At 33.3% G+C, this 12,774-nt stretch overlaps 1 protein-coding gene across 3 annotated transcripts in view; it reads left to right on the plus strand.

Annotated features, from left to right (window-relative positions):
* LOC149793386 (fibrocystin-L-like) overlaps positions 1-11,827 on the plus strand; it is a 165,494-nt gene extending 153,667 nt beyond the window's left edge. The window contains exons 60-62 of one of the 3 annotated variants that reach the window (XM_089967366.1): positions 1,146-1,287; positions 1,878-1,919; positions 11,235-11,827. In XM_089967366.1, coding sequence (XP_089823492.1) covers positions 1,146-1,287; positions 1,878-1,919; positions 11,235-11,467 — 417 coding nt within the window. In that variant the 3' untranslated portion in view covers positions 11,468-11,827. Of the gene's footprint in view, positions 1-1,145; positions 1,288-1,877; positions 1,920-6,439; positions 6,512-11,234 lie in introns of all 3 variants that reach the window. The other 2 variants (XM_089967365.1, XM_089967367.1) reach the window with 2 other exon arrangements.
* Positions 11,828-12,774: the final 947 nt, after the last annotated feature.

Here is a 12,774-nt window from a genome sequence, read left to right on the forward strand (position 1 = left end):
CGTTATTGTGTACATAACATAAACTACATTTAAAAAAATTAACTGACTCTTTCATAACTGTAATCAAAGATAACAAGGCAGCCAAGTGAAATGAATACTTTGTAAAATAAAGAGCTTGATTTCACAGATATGGATCATTGTGGGCAAGCAAGTTTCAGATAATTCTTGAACTGGCACTTAGAGATATCCTTAAGGATGATAAGAAATTTCATTATCAATATTGTACTAATTGAACAATAAAAAAAATCGAGTTTTGATGTAGACGTGTCACAAAATAAATGTTGCATGTTTTTGAAAAAAAAGGAATTTTGTTTGGTGGTGTATTAACAGTTAGTCTAGTTCCCTGCTTGTGGACTCCTGATTTAGCAGGATACTAATAAACACCACTATGGGAACTAGACTCATCAAGAAAACAAAAAGCTGTGATGTAATACACAGATTATTTGCGTATACATGACGGTTGTTCAAACCAGTTGGAACGATCTTTCCTATGTTGGATATTTTGAAAATAAATGTTATTTAAACAGAATAACAAACAACTTTATCAGAAAAAGCATGTTATTTAAAATTATTATCAATGTGATTGTAAAATGAGGATTCAGTCATTAAACAGCCAAGTTCCTTAACGCTGCCCACCCACCCATCCCCCGGTTTTCTTGCTGTCAAAGTGATTTTTTTCATGTTTTTGAGGTCCCTCTGTAACTCGTGCCTCATTTATAGTGCAGTCTATGTTTGTGGACCCTGTTGTGCACGAGTTATCGAGGGAGAGGTGTAGATTGGTCTCAAAAATGTTTTCAAAACATGTTTTTGTAACACCTTGAAATTTAAAAGCAGTAAGAAACTTTAAATTAAAAGAAGCAAATTGTTTCTTTGTTTTCACCTCCTCTTGCAGAATTCAGCCCATTATTATTGTTTTTTGTTACTGTTTATACACCTCTCCCTCACAGTAGTACTTTTCATTATAACAGTCAGTATGTAACAGTAAAAGTATTTGTATAATTACTTCATCATTAGGCAGTCTCATTAAAGGTCAGGATACTCTATGGCTTCTATGGACAATGTTATAGCGAGGGAATAGTGAGTGCTACTACAAGTGCAAAATTGATTTATTTTTGTTATTATTATTATTATTATTATTATTGCAGTCATCAACAAGTTCATCACAGGATAATTCTATGCATCCAGCCATCTGGGCAGCAGTTGCTGCTGCCTTCTTATTGATTCTTATTGTCCTCATTGCAATCATTCTTTGGAAGTGTAAGGTCTACCCCAAAACCAAGACACATGGTGAGTTAAATTTCCTTCCTTTGAAGCTGAAAGAATATACGTAATAGTCATCTTAACATATATACATTATTTTTCTTGCAATAAACCCAAGTATATTGTCATATTGATCATTTTAAAGATGAGAGTGGGCTATGAAAAAGGTTTCGAAAGGAAACTTGATAAAATTATGTAACAGTGTGGGTGGGTGTACAAGTATCGGCAAGTATGGGTTAGTTATAGAAGAAAAAGAAAAACGCTGAGAAAATACAGTATTTATTGAAAAAATATGCGTTTAGTCTAATTGAGAAATTTATTTTTGCTTGTGTTTATATATTTATTATTGGAATAAAATAAACTTGTAACCCTTGGTAGCATTGAAATGAATCTAATTGAAAACTTCATTAAATATATCTCAATTAGTGATCATATTAATCCTGATTGTCCTTTTCCTGTTATCACTGTCCAAGTTACAAATGAAGTTGTACCATTTTTAGAGACAGACAGAAATGAGATTAAGGCTGATTGAAATTATATGTCACTTATATCTGCTTTATTCAGCCCGAAGGTTGCTTGTTCAGTTAGATTTTAAAAAATTATGATTTTTCATCCAGCATTCAGGAGCAAATATTTGAATACGCACGGTGGAACAGATGGTAACTTGTAAAATGTTGTTTATACATTTTAGTTTTTTTAACAGACTAATATTTTGAAGTAACATGGATTGCTGCTCTATTCTGGTTGAGAGTAAAACTTGTGATGGTGCAGCATCCAACAACATTCATGCAACCATTGCCATTTTTTGCTAATACTATTTTATTTACCGGTACCCCTATTGATATCTTCCAGTTATACATATTGATATCTTCCAGTTATATCTATCGAAATCTTCCAGTTATACCTATTGATATCTTCCAATTATACCTATTGATATCTTCCAGTTATACCTATTGATATCTTCCAATTATACCTATTGATATCTTCCAGTTATACCTATTGATATCTTCCAGTTATACCTACTGATATCTTCCAGTTATACCTATCATTATCTTCCAGTTATACATATTTATATCTTCCACATATACTCTGCTTAGACAGAATTAGGGCATGTAGTGTTACTCTTGAGTGTCTATGTGTCACACATTGCTTAACTTTTCCATTAAAGCAAGTTTTCAAGAATTTTGGTAGGACATCCCTTCTCTATAAGTACATTCCTTGTTTTCATAAGTAGTTGCAGGGTTAAAATATTCAATTTCTTTTACCAGGTTTATCTGTGCTTTATTAGAAATTGGCAGAACTGAACCACATGATTCCAGCTTACGTATAGCACAAGTAGGCCTAATATGAAAATGAAACCAAATTTTGTGTAGCAATTTTTACACTGTCATAGTATCTAAACTTTGCTAGAGTTATGGCCCATTAAAAATATGCTGTACTGTCAGTTTTCAGAGTTATGTCCAACCTGTGTTTAAATTATGTAAGTGTGTGTCAGAAAATTGTTTATAGTTGGGTCACGTAAAAGACGTGATTATTTTCCAATCTCTTCCACAATCTATTTTTTATACGAGTTTTGAGACAGGTAAATTCTTGTTCCATACAATGTCATTCTTTTGCAACTCCTGGGAATTACTTTTGACTCAATATTCTTTGAAAAAAAATATGGTGACCTTTATGGATGATAACTGGAAAAATGTTGAAGTATTTAACTTTTCGAAAGATGGACATTTGTTTCGTAAGCCCGCCTTGGCAGAAGCTCAATAAGACAATTGCTGTGTATGCATCCACATGTCTGTCTGCATTTGTCATGCATACATACGTCCACACCAAACTTAAGCTGATTTTTACAGTTATTTTCCTTTTGTGTGTTGTTTCCAGTGAAGTAAAAAGCAGGTTTAACATAAAATGGGGTTTAACATAACTAAAGGTGCATGCAAACCAGGGCACACACAAATTTTAGGATGACCTGCATTCTTTGGCACTACATGTAACTATACTTGTGTAATTTCATCAAAGAGTCACAGAACAATGTTGCCAGTTATCCATAAAAAATTGCTTATTGAATATTTAAAGAGTAAGTCAATCTGCGTATAATTTTCCAAGATGTCAAAGCTTTTCTTTGTTTTTATCATTTTCTTTCACAACTCTGTTCTTGTGGTAATGTTTTGTTTTAAAACGTTGTTATTTTCTCTCAGTGGATAAGAGACAAAATCATAATTGTGTCCTATTACTCTGTGACACTGAAATAATGAATGATGTCCCGTGTGACCCATAATAATGATGTCCCGTGTGACACATAATAATGATGTCCTGTGTGACCCATAATAATGACGTCCCATGTGACCCATAATGAATGATGTCCTGTGTGACCCATAATAATCTAACAACCACATTATTATCCTTTGTGATAGAAACAGTTATTGCAAATATTGCTGCTTGATCATTAGATTAATTTACTCATAATAACTCTTAGAAACTTCTAATATTAGTATTGGTCTAATTTAAACTAAATTGTGTTTATATATGTTTCTTGTGAATTACATAGATGATTGTTTTATCAGCAGCAATAACATAATAATTAACCACCATCCATTGACTTTGGCAGGGGATATAGAAATGGGTTCCATTCATACATACCTTGACTTCTGAAGCATAACCCTAAAACCATTTAAAAAAATTTTCTCTGAAACTTGAAACACATAACTTACGTTTACTTACTTATCCAGATATGCTTGTTGGTATTCACAATTCTTCAGGTTCAATATTTTTACTGTTTTTGTGCATTTGTTTGTCCATCCGTCCATCCATCGTTCAAACTTTTGTTTCCAGGGCAAAACTGCAAAGCATTTAAGATTTTATCTCTGAAATATTTGACTAATGTTGTCTTGCTGTTTATATTTCTTCAGTTTTAATGTTTTTCTCAGTCTATCAATCTATACATCCTTCATTTACACATTTGTTACCAAGACTTCTCTGTAACTTGATGCAGATATCATACTTCTCTGTAACTTGATGCAGATATCAGACTTCTCTGTAACTTGATGCAGATATCAGACTTCTCTGTAACTTGATGCAGATATCAGACTTCTCTGTAACTTGATGCAGATATCAGACCTGTGGTCCAGATACGCCAAATACCATTTTGTCATTTTCAGTATTTTCTGTGGTTTGGACCATTTGTCTGCCCAACCATCCATCACCCACACCACATTTTTATTTCTGGGGCAAAACTACAATACCATTTAAGATATCACTAAGAAATTTAGTACATATGTTATACTAGTATAATTGTAGATACGCCTTTTGCTAGTTACAATTCTTCTGTTATATTTTTAACATTCAAATTCATTTGTCTATTCACATGTCTGTCCATTATTCATGCATTCATCTACAAAGCAACTCAGACTGGTGTAAGACATCTGTATGAAACTATATACACATGATAAGACTAGTTTTCTAGACATGCCTTTTTGCTATTATAAATTCTTTGGTTGCACTATCTTATATATTCATCTCTAATTCACAGTTGTTAAGGATTTTTATGAAATATTATAGTGTTACATATGTCTTTCCTATACCATCGTCATTTTCCATCCCATTGTGAATTTCATTTCCTTTAGTAACTTTTAAAGTCTTTATGAATTCAAACTAAATTTAGTATCAGGCTTTACATTAAAAGTCAGATTTGCTACTTGCCATTTTTTACTAAATTTTATTGCAGTTATGGCCCCATTTTTTTACCATTGTGCTCTTCTGTTACATTATACTGTTTGTTTCTGCTCAGATGTGTTTGAAGCACTTAATGAAGACAAATTTATTATGAGGTTTTACATGAAGATAATTTAGGTCGAGTTTGATTCTCACTCTTTTCCAACAAAATACAAGTGAGCTATTGCCCCAGTTCAACATAGAACATTTCCCCATCTATTGCAATATAACTTTGTTTCCATGTAATAACATTTTAGGGATTAAAGGATTCAAACAAAATTGGTATGAGGCCGACTTTCTCAAAGAAACACAGACTGAGGTAATTGACTCGGACTATGCTGTGTGAATATGGAATTTGTGACCTTTGGATTATAATTCTAAATAAGGGCAGCTTCCTTCAGGAAATATTTAACATCAGCTTATTTTGTCATTGATGAATTCCAAATGCAGCAAAATCTCACTTATTCGAAACTTTTTAGGGTGCATCAAAATATGTTCAGATAAACTATAATTCTGGTTCAGCAGACATGCATTGTTCCAAATCAGCAAGAGAGAGTGTGTGTGTGTGTGTGAGAGAGAGAGAGAGAGAGAGAGAGAGAGAGAGAGAGAGAGAGAGACAGACATTGATGGTTTAGAAACTGATAATCATAATGAACAAGACTTGGATAAACAAAGTTCTAATTTACAGTCCTGTAAGATAATTTTATTATATTTTTAAAATTAAAATTAAGTTTTATTTTATCGCTTTCTCATGTTAATGAGGCTGACTTAAAGTAAGATTACTTTATAATTTGAATTTGCAATGACGTCAGTAGTTCCTTGAAAAATGATGAATTATGACAAACAAACTCCTTGCAGGAGCCAAATTGTATTCTATTAATGCTATAAGACCAGGTAATTGTGTTTGTTACTCACATGATTGTGTAGTAAGAGGGATAAAACTTTACTCCACAAAAGGCCATCTTGGGATGTTTTTGCAAGTGGATGTGTGTTGCAAGCAATGTTTTATCTTTTGGTCACATCACTCTTATTGATTAAATTATTGATGAATTTCTTTTGTCTTTAAAGTTACTTAATACAATTTTACTCCACTTTATTGACATTATGTGGAGAAAAAAATGGTGAAATGTGTCTTGATCATTGTTCTAAGGGACTATTGGGGACACTACCTTCATTTGAAACCTGGTACATGTCACATGGCTGTATTAATTGGAAGAGTTTCTGATGCACTGAATTATTAATTGAGTATAACTAATGCACCATAAAACTAACAATTTAACTGGAAAACTGTTTATACCTTGCATGAGAGTCAGACATTTATGGATATATCCTTGAAAGGTATGTTGCATTGTGCAATACCATAAGTAAATGTATTATGTCAAATGCATGTCAGCCTTTGGCACAGATAATGCCATAAAAATTGTATGTATAATTTTTCTATTTTAAAACTTATTTTGTACACAATTAACAGCGGATCGGCAGAGCCAAGAGGGTCTCAGCAATTCAAGAACGTATATTCATTGTGGAGGGTATTACTACAAAGGTGGAATTTTTAATTTTACCTGCATGTTCCACATTATAAAGCAGCTTTTATTATAGCTATATGCATGCATACTTAGATTACATTTAGAAAAAGTATACCACATGCAAGCAATTTTGTTATTTTGTATATATTGCATATGATTGCACATGCAAACGTACAACACTCAATGTTCATATTACTGGATAGAACAGAATTGCTAAAAGATTAGGTATTAAAGTGGGATTCAAGAGTTTTTTTTTTTTAATATAAAAAACCAAACTCCTTTAATATTTGGCATACTTTTAAATCACATGGATGGAAAATATTTTTTCCATCCGAAAGATAGGTTTTTTGGTCTGTAAAATATATAATTGTAGACTTTTTAAAAAGAAAAGTTTTCAGAAGGTAATTTACTGCATTGTAGAAGATTTTATAATGAAATATCATATTTTGAACAGAATCATTAAAAATTTCTACATTTTTCATGTATTAGGGGTCTCATATTTTAGTCTTTCACAGAACTACATTTTTAACATTTACAACTAAGTTCACAATGTTTGATTAGGCACATTTTTGTTTTAGAGCCTGAGTTGAATTTGATTATTAGATTCGTGGTTAATGAAAACCAATGGTAATGCCATATGTTTTGTGATTTTACACACTGTGATAATGGCCATGTTGGAACAAGTCTCAGTATAAGGTGGTCTCACATCTAATCATCATCTTTACAGTGGTCCCCCTTGAAGAGGGGAGCCTAATGAGAGGGGAAAATGGTTAAAATATACATTTTGGAATCAGGCAAAGTGGTCTGTGTAACAATTGTTGTCCTTTCTTGAGAGGGTCTATCAAGAGGGGTACCACTGTATACATATCTTTTTCTTCTTCAATCAACAATATTTTAAACATCAGTATGCTCAGTAAAATGATTCCTCCAAAATACATTCTCTCTTGACATTGTGTTACAGGATTTTAAGTGGTCAAGTTTAGGAGATTGCCTTGATATTTCTAAGATTAGTTCATGCACAATCTTGCAAATTAAACATATATTTTTTGCAAATGCAAAAGGAATTTCTTGTTAATGGAGAGGTGATTATTGTTTTTATTTTCAAAAAGCACCTTGCTTGCTACTGCATGATAAAACAGGACAATTTAGGTCCTGACTCGTCTAGTCCACACTATTTTTATTTTGCACACTTCATTATCATGTTATTGCATGGCATGTTGTAGTCCTGAAAGGTAAATATTATCTTTGTACTTCACAAATACATGGATGCAACTAAACAAAACTCCCGCTAAAAGATATTGTCTTGCAGCTTCATTGCTGTCAACAATGTAAAGGTACTGTGTTAAAATTTGTTAAAGTCACATATCTTGAATTCTTCAGCATCATCTGCTGCATTCAGCAAAACATGTTGGGTAATATTACTTGATGACAAAAGTTTGTATGTGATTTGCTAGGAATGCAAGACAACACAGTATGCAGAACCTTTGTTTAGCATACCATCTTAGTAAAATTCCTATAATTCAGATGCAAGTGTTCCATTGTTTCTACTCAGTGCAGACCTGTTTATTGGCCCTGTGACTGTCATAGCTTTCTGATATCACTAACATGTATCCAGACAGCCTAGTAAACAAAGGCCACTTCATCCACAGTTGTCTGGATAATGTAATACAAAGATATTAATAACATTATATATACTCTTTTTATATCACACCTTGTATAAATATAGGTATATTCTTGTATTTCACACCTTGTATAAATATAGGTATATTCTTGTATTTCACACCTTGTATAAATATAGGTATATTCTTGTATATCACACCTTGTATAAATATAGGTATATTCTTGTATTTCACACCTTGTATAAATATAGGTATATTCTTGTATTTCACACCTTGTATAAATATAGGTATATTCTTGTATTTCACACCTTGTATAAATATAGGTATATTCTTGTATTTCACACCTTGTATAAATATAGGTATATTCTTGTATATCACACCTTGTATAAATATAGGTATATTCTTGTATATCACACCTTGTATAAATATAGGTATATTCTTGTATTTCACACCTTGTATAAATATAGGTATATTCTTGTATTTCACACCTTGTATAAATATAGGTATATTCTTGTATTTCACACCTTGTATAAATATAGGTATATTCTTGTATTTCACACCTTGTATAAATATAGGTATATTCTTGTATATCACACCTTGTATAAATATAGGTATATTCTTGTATTTCACACCTTGTATAAATATAGGTATATTCTTGTACATCACACCTTGTATAAATATAGGTATATTCTTGCATGTTGGGGTTATCATTTAATTTCAGATTTTGTTTACACAATCCAGAAACAGAGCATGAACACTTGCAATGAATATATTCTTGAAAATAAGAACAATCTTTGGCCAGTTTTCATCACCAGCATCTCATTTAGGATTTTCTTTATTGGATAGTGAGTCCAGGTTTCGAGATAATAAAACCTGGAGCTTGAGTTTGAAATTTAAATTCAGCAATAGCCAGTAAAGGTGTTTCAAAAGTAATATATTTCCCAGACTGATTGACAACAGACAATAAAAAAAGGCATTTCAGAAGTAACTTTGTTTTTTAGATTGGTGGACTATGTCTTAAGTTCAGAAAGTTTTGTGTTGTCCAGGCAAAATTAACTCATCATAATTATCAATGCAATGCTTGTCGTGAGATGAATATTAGCAAATGTATCAATTTCATTCCTGATATCTATTGCATAGGATCATTAGACTGGCAGGTGCTTGATTACACTGTATCACTGTTAGCGGATTCAGTCTCTCAACATGAACTATATTGTTTAAAATGTATACTGGTCTCAATATGTTATGTCACTCACATGTGCAAATACTTTTTGTTCATACTTTATACAAGGAATCTATTATTACTATCCAAAATAATGTGCTAATTTTTATATTCTCTGTGCAATCTAGGCACCAGAACAATTTCAGTTTAGAAGTTTTGCTTGTATTTGAATACACAGGTCTTATTTTCTTGCTTTTTTAGGTTTGGGATTTTCATTTTCTTAAATGGTTTTGTTCTGCACCTTATTTTAATCAAAGCAACTTGGTGGAAGAAATTTTTCCATGTCTCAGGTTGCAAGGTTTAACTGAAGCAGCTTGGTGGAAGAGATTTTTTGGGATCGGTGTCATGGGTTGAAATGTTTATACTGTGGTATGTTCCTTGGTTTGTGGGAATATCATTCATCTGGTACACTTCTAAAATAGTTCATAATGACTTCAACAACTTTGTCATTGACATCCTTCTGTCTGATAACGAATAAAAAAGTTATTCCAATAACAAAACATGCAAAAATATATTGGACACAGTTTAGTCATTCTTCACACTTCCACTGCAGAGTGATCCTAACACAAGGTACATGTTCAGATGGCAATGCAATGTTTTTTGCTTAGAAAGGACATAATTATTTATTGGTTGTATATTCTCCCCAGATGGTATACCAGCTGTACTTTGATCACTTTACCAGTTCTTCTCTAATGAAAATTGGCTTCAAAAGAGATGTGGCCTCATCATACATGGACAAAGTGCTAGCAAATGTTATTATGCTGCCAAACAGGTTGCCTCATTTCAGAGATATGCAGTATTGAAAGGGGTTTAATAAAGTGGGGGTGCACTTTGTAAATAAAAAATACAATTTGTAACTCTGTCTACAGCAATCAACCTCCACAAAACGAACTGTCCCACCTTTACTATCCCACCTTTACTTAACCAGTTGTCTCGTTTACCTGAAACATTGATGGGAACACTTAATTTGCATGAGTCAGAATCTTAAATTATCTTTTAGTTAGGTTGATACCAGAAACGTCAGTTGGTACTTTGTGGTCTTCAGTTATTGAAGTAGGCCTGCATTTGTATATGGGGCCCCGAGTGGCCGAGTGGTCTAAAGCGCTCTTCGTTACGGATCACTGCCATCTCACCTCTGTCTGCGGCGGTTCGAGTCTAAGATTCAGCCAATGTGGGTATGTGAGAAAGCTTGCCAGTAGCTTCTCGTGGGTCGGTGGTTCTTTCCTGGGTTTTCCCAGGTTCTTCCTCCACCATTAATACTGGCCGCCATGTATAGCCAATCAAGTGCTGAAAAATGGCGTTAAACCCCACAACAACAACAACAGCATTTGTATATAACTTTGAAATGATTGAAATAAAAACAAAATTTTAAGATTTAAAGAAGTAAAATGTTGTTCATCTGTATACAATTTGGCATAAAACTGAGTATTTAACTGGCAAAACATAATTATATGATTGCATTTCTGACAGCTCCCTATATATTTTTTCAAGTTGCCATACAGCTGTTTGAGAACCAATAGTTGTTCTTTTTCTGAATCTTAGAGTTCTGTTTGTATTTCTATTTTTGGAACACTGTCTCATTATCTGCTTAAGACTCTATATCCACACAGTGTGGCTTTTCTCTTGTTGCCACACAATGCTGAGAACTAAGGGTCAACATATCCCTACACCACATCAACATATCCCTACACCACATCAAATTCACTCTTTCCACTGACTCTGAAGAAAACACGTTTGTAGTTTTGTGTATAGATACACTAGTTGATACAGTATTTTATTTTATACATCATGCATCCATGTGGAAAGGCAAATTCAGTAAGTTGACAACATGCAATGAACTTCACCAGTCTGATGAATGTGAAATAATAATTAATTCTAGTTTCTATTTTTCCCTTTTAGACATTGGCAAAGCCACGTATTTAGGTGGTTATGGACAAACAATTGAAGAGGCATTGTTCCGTGAGAAGACTTTCACCAGTCTCCGAGGTGCATCAGTCTCTCCACTTCCGCCTGTCAGCACATATTATCCACCAAATTATGAGGAGCTCCTCAACGCAAAGCGAGTTAGAAGCCCTGACAATTACAACCGTGAATCACCAGGCCCACTTCCAGATAAGCAGCACCTAGTTTAACGAGATCAACAGCCAAATGGTTCATTGATAAGGACAGTGGAAATGGAAATATATTAGTGCTTTCCCTTTGAGGATGCTTGTGTCTTTCTATAGGACTCATGGTACTAATGCAGTTCCCATAGTAAACCTATACAAAAACCACGATAATAAAAATTCAATAACTTAAAATTTCTGAGTGCTTATGATCAAAAATATATTTATTAGTATAGATGAAACCTGGATGTCAGCTTCTGTGTAGAGGAAACGATATGAGCCTTGGCATTTTCAAGACCTACATGTGATTGAAACATGTGCTTTCAATTCTGGACCAAAGAGACAGGTGCTAATTTTAGTAACGAGTGTTCCAAACTCAAGACTATTTTAAAGAACTGAAATTCCTACACTACAAGTCTCTATATTTTTTCACTTACAACTAGGATAAGCTCTCTTCCTAAAACATAACTTACATTATTAACCAATCCTGGTCAGCCAAACCCATATACACCTCCAATCCTGGTCAGCCAAACCCATATACACCTCTCCTTCGATAACTCACACACAACGGGGTCCACAAACATAAACTGCACTGTAAATGAGGACACAAGTTACAAAGGGACCTCCAAAAATTGAAAAAATCTGCTTAGACATAGAGAAAACCTCAGGAGAGGGGTGTTAGGAAAGTGGGTTGTTTAATGACCGATGACTGAATCCTCGTTTTACAATCACGTCGATAATAATTGTTATTAATGCGCTTTTTCTAATGAAGTTGTTTGTTATTCTGTATGAAAAACATTTTCAAAATGTCCAACATGTGTAAGATCATTTAAACTGGTTTCAACTACCATCATGTGTACGCAAAAACATCTGTGTATTACATCACTGCATTTTGTTTTGTTGCTTAGTCTGGTTCCTGGAGTGGTATTTAATAGTATACTGCCTAGTTGGGAGTCAGTGTGGCACAGAACTATACTAACTGTTGATACACCACCAAACAAGATTTTTTTCTTCATAAATTAGAGACATTTATTTCATGAGACAATATTGATGTTGTGATTTCATTGGAAGTAAGAGTGAAACTTTTTATCATCCTTGAGGATATCTCTAAGTGCAAGTTCAGAAAGTCTCTAAAACTCGCTTGCCCACAATGGTCTGTATCTGTGAAACCTAGCTCTTTATTTTATGAAGTATTCGTTTTGCTTGTTTGCCTTGCAATCTTTGATTTGTGAAAGAGTCCATTAATTTAAGGTGGTTTATGATACATACACAATAACATTTATAACGGTGTTCTTTTGATAAAATGGAAATCACCCGACATATGACCTGGGCCA

Source organism: Sinohyriopsis cumingii, chromosome 8 (genome assembly GCF_028554795.1).
Source record: "Sinohyriopsis cumingii isolate HCF-2022 chromosome 8, ASM2855479v2, whole genome shotgun sequence".
Lineage (NCBI taxonomy): Eukaryota > Metazoa > Mollusca > Bivalvia > Unionida > Unionidae > Sinohyriopsis > Sinohyriopsis cumingii.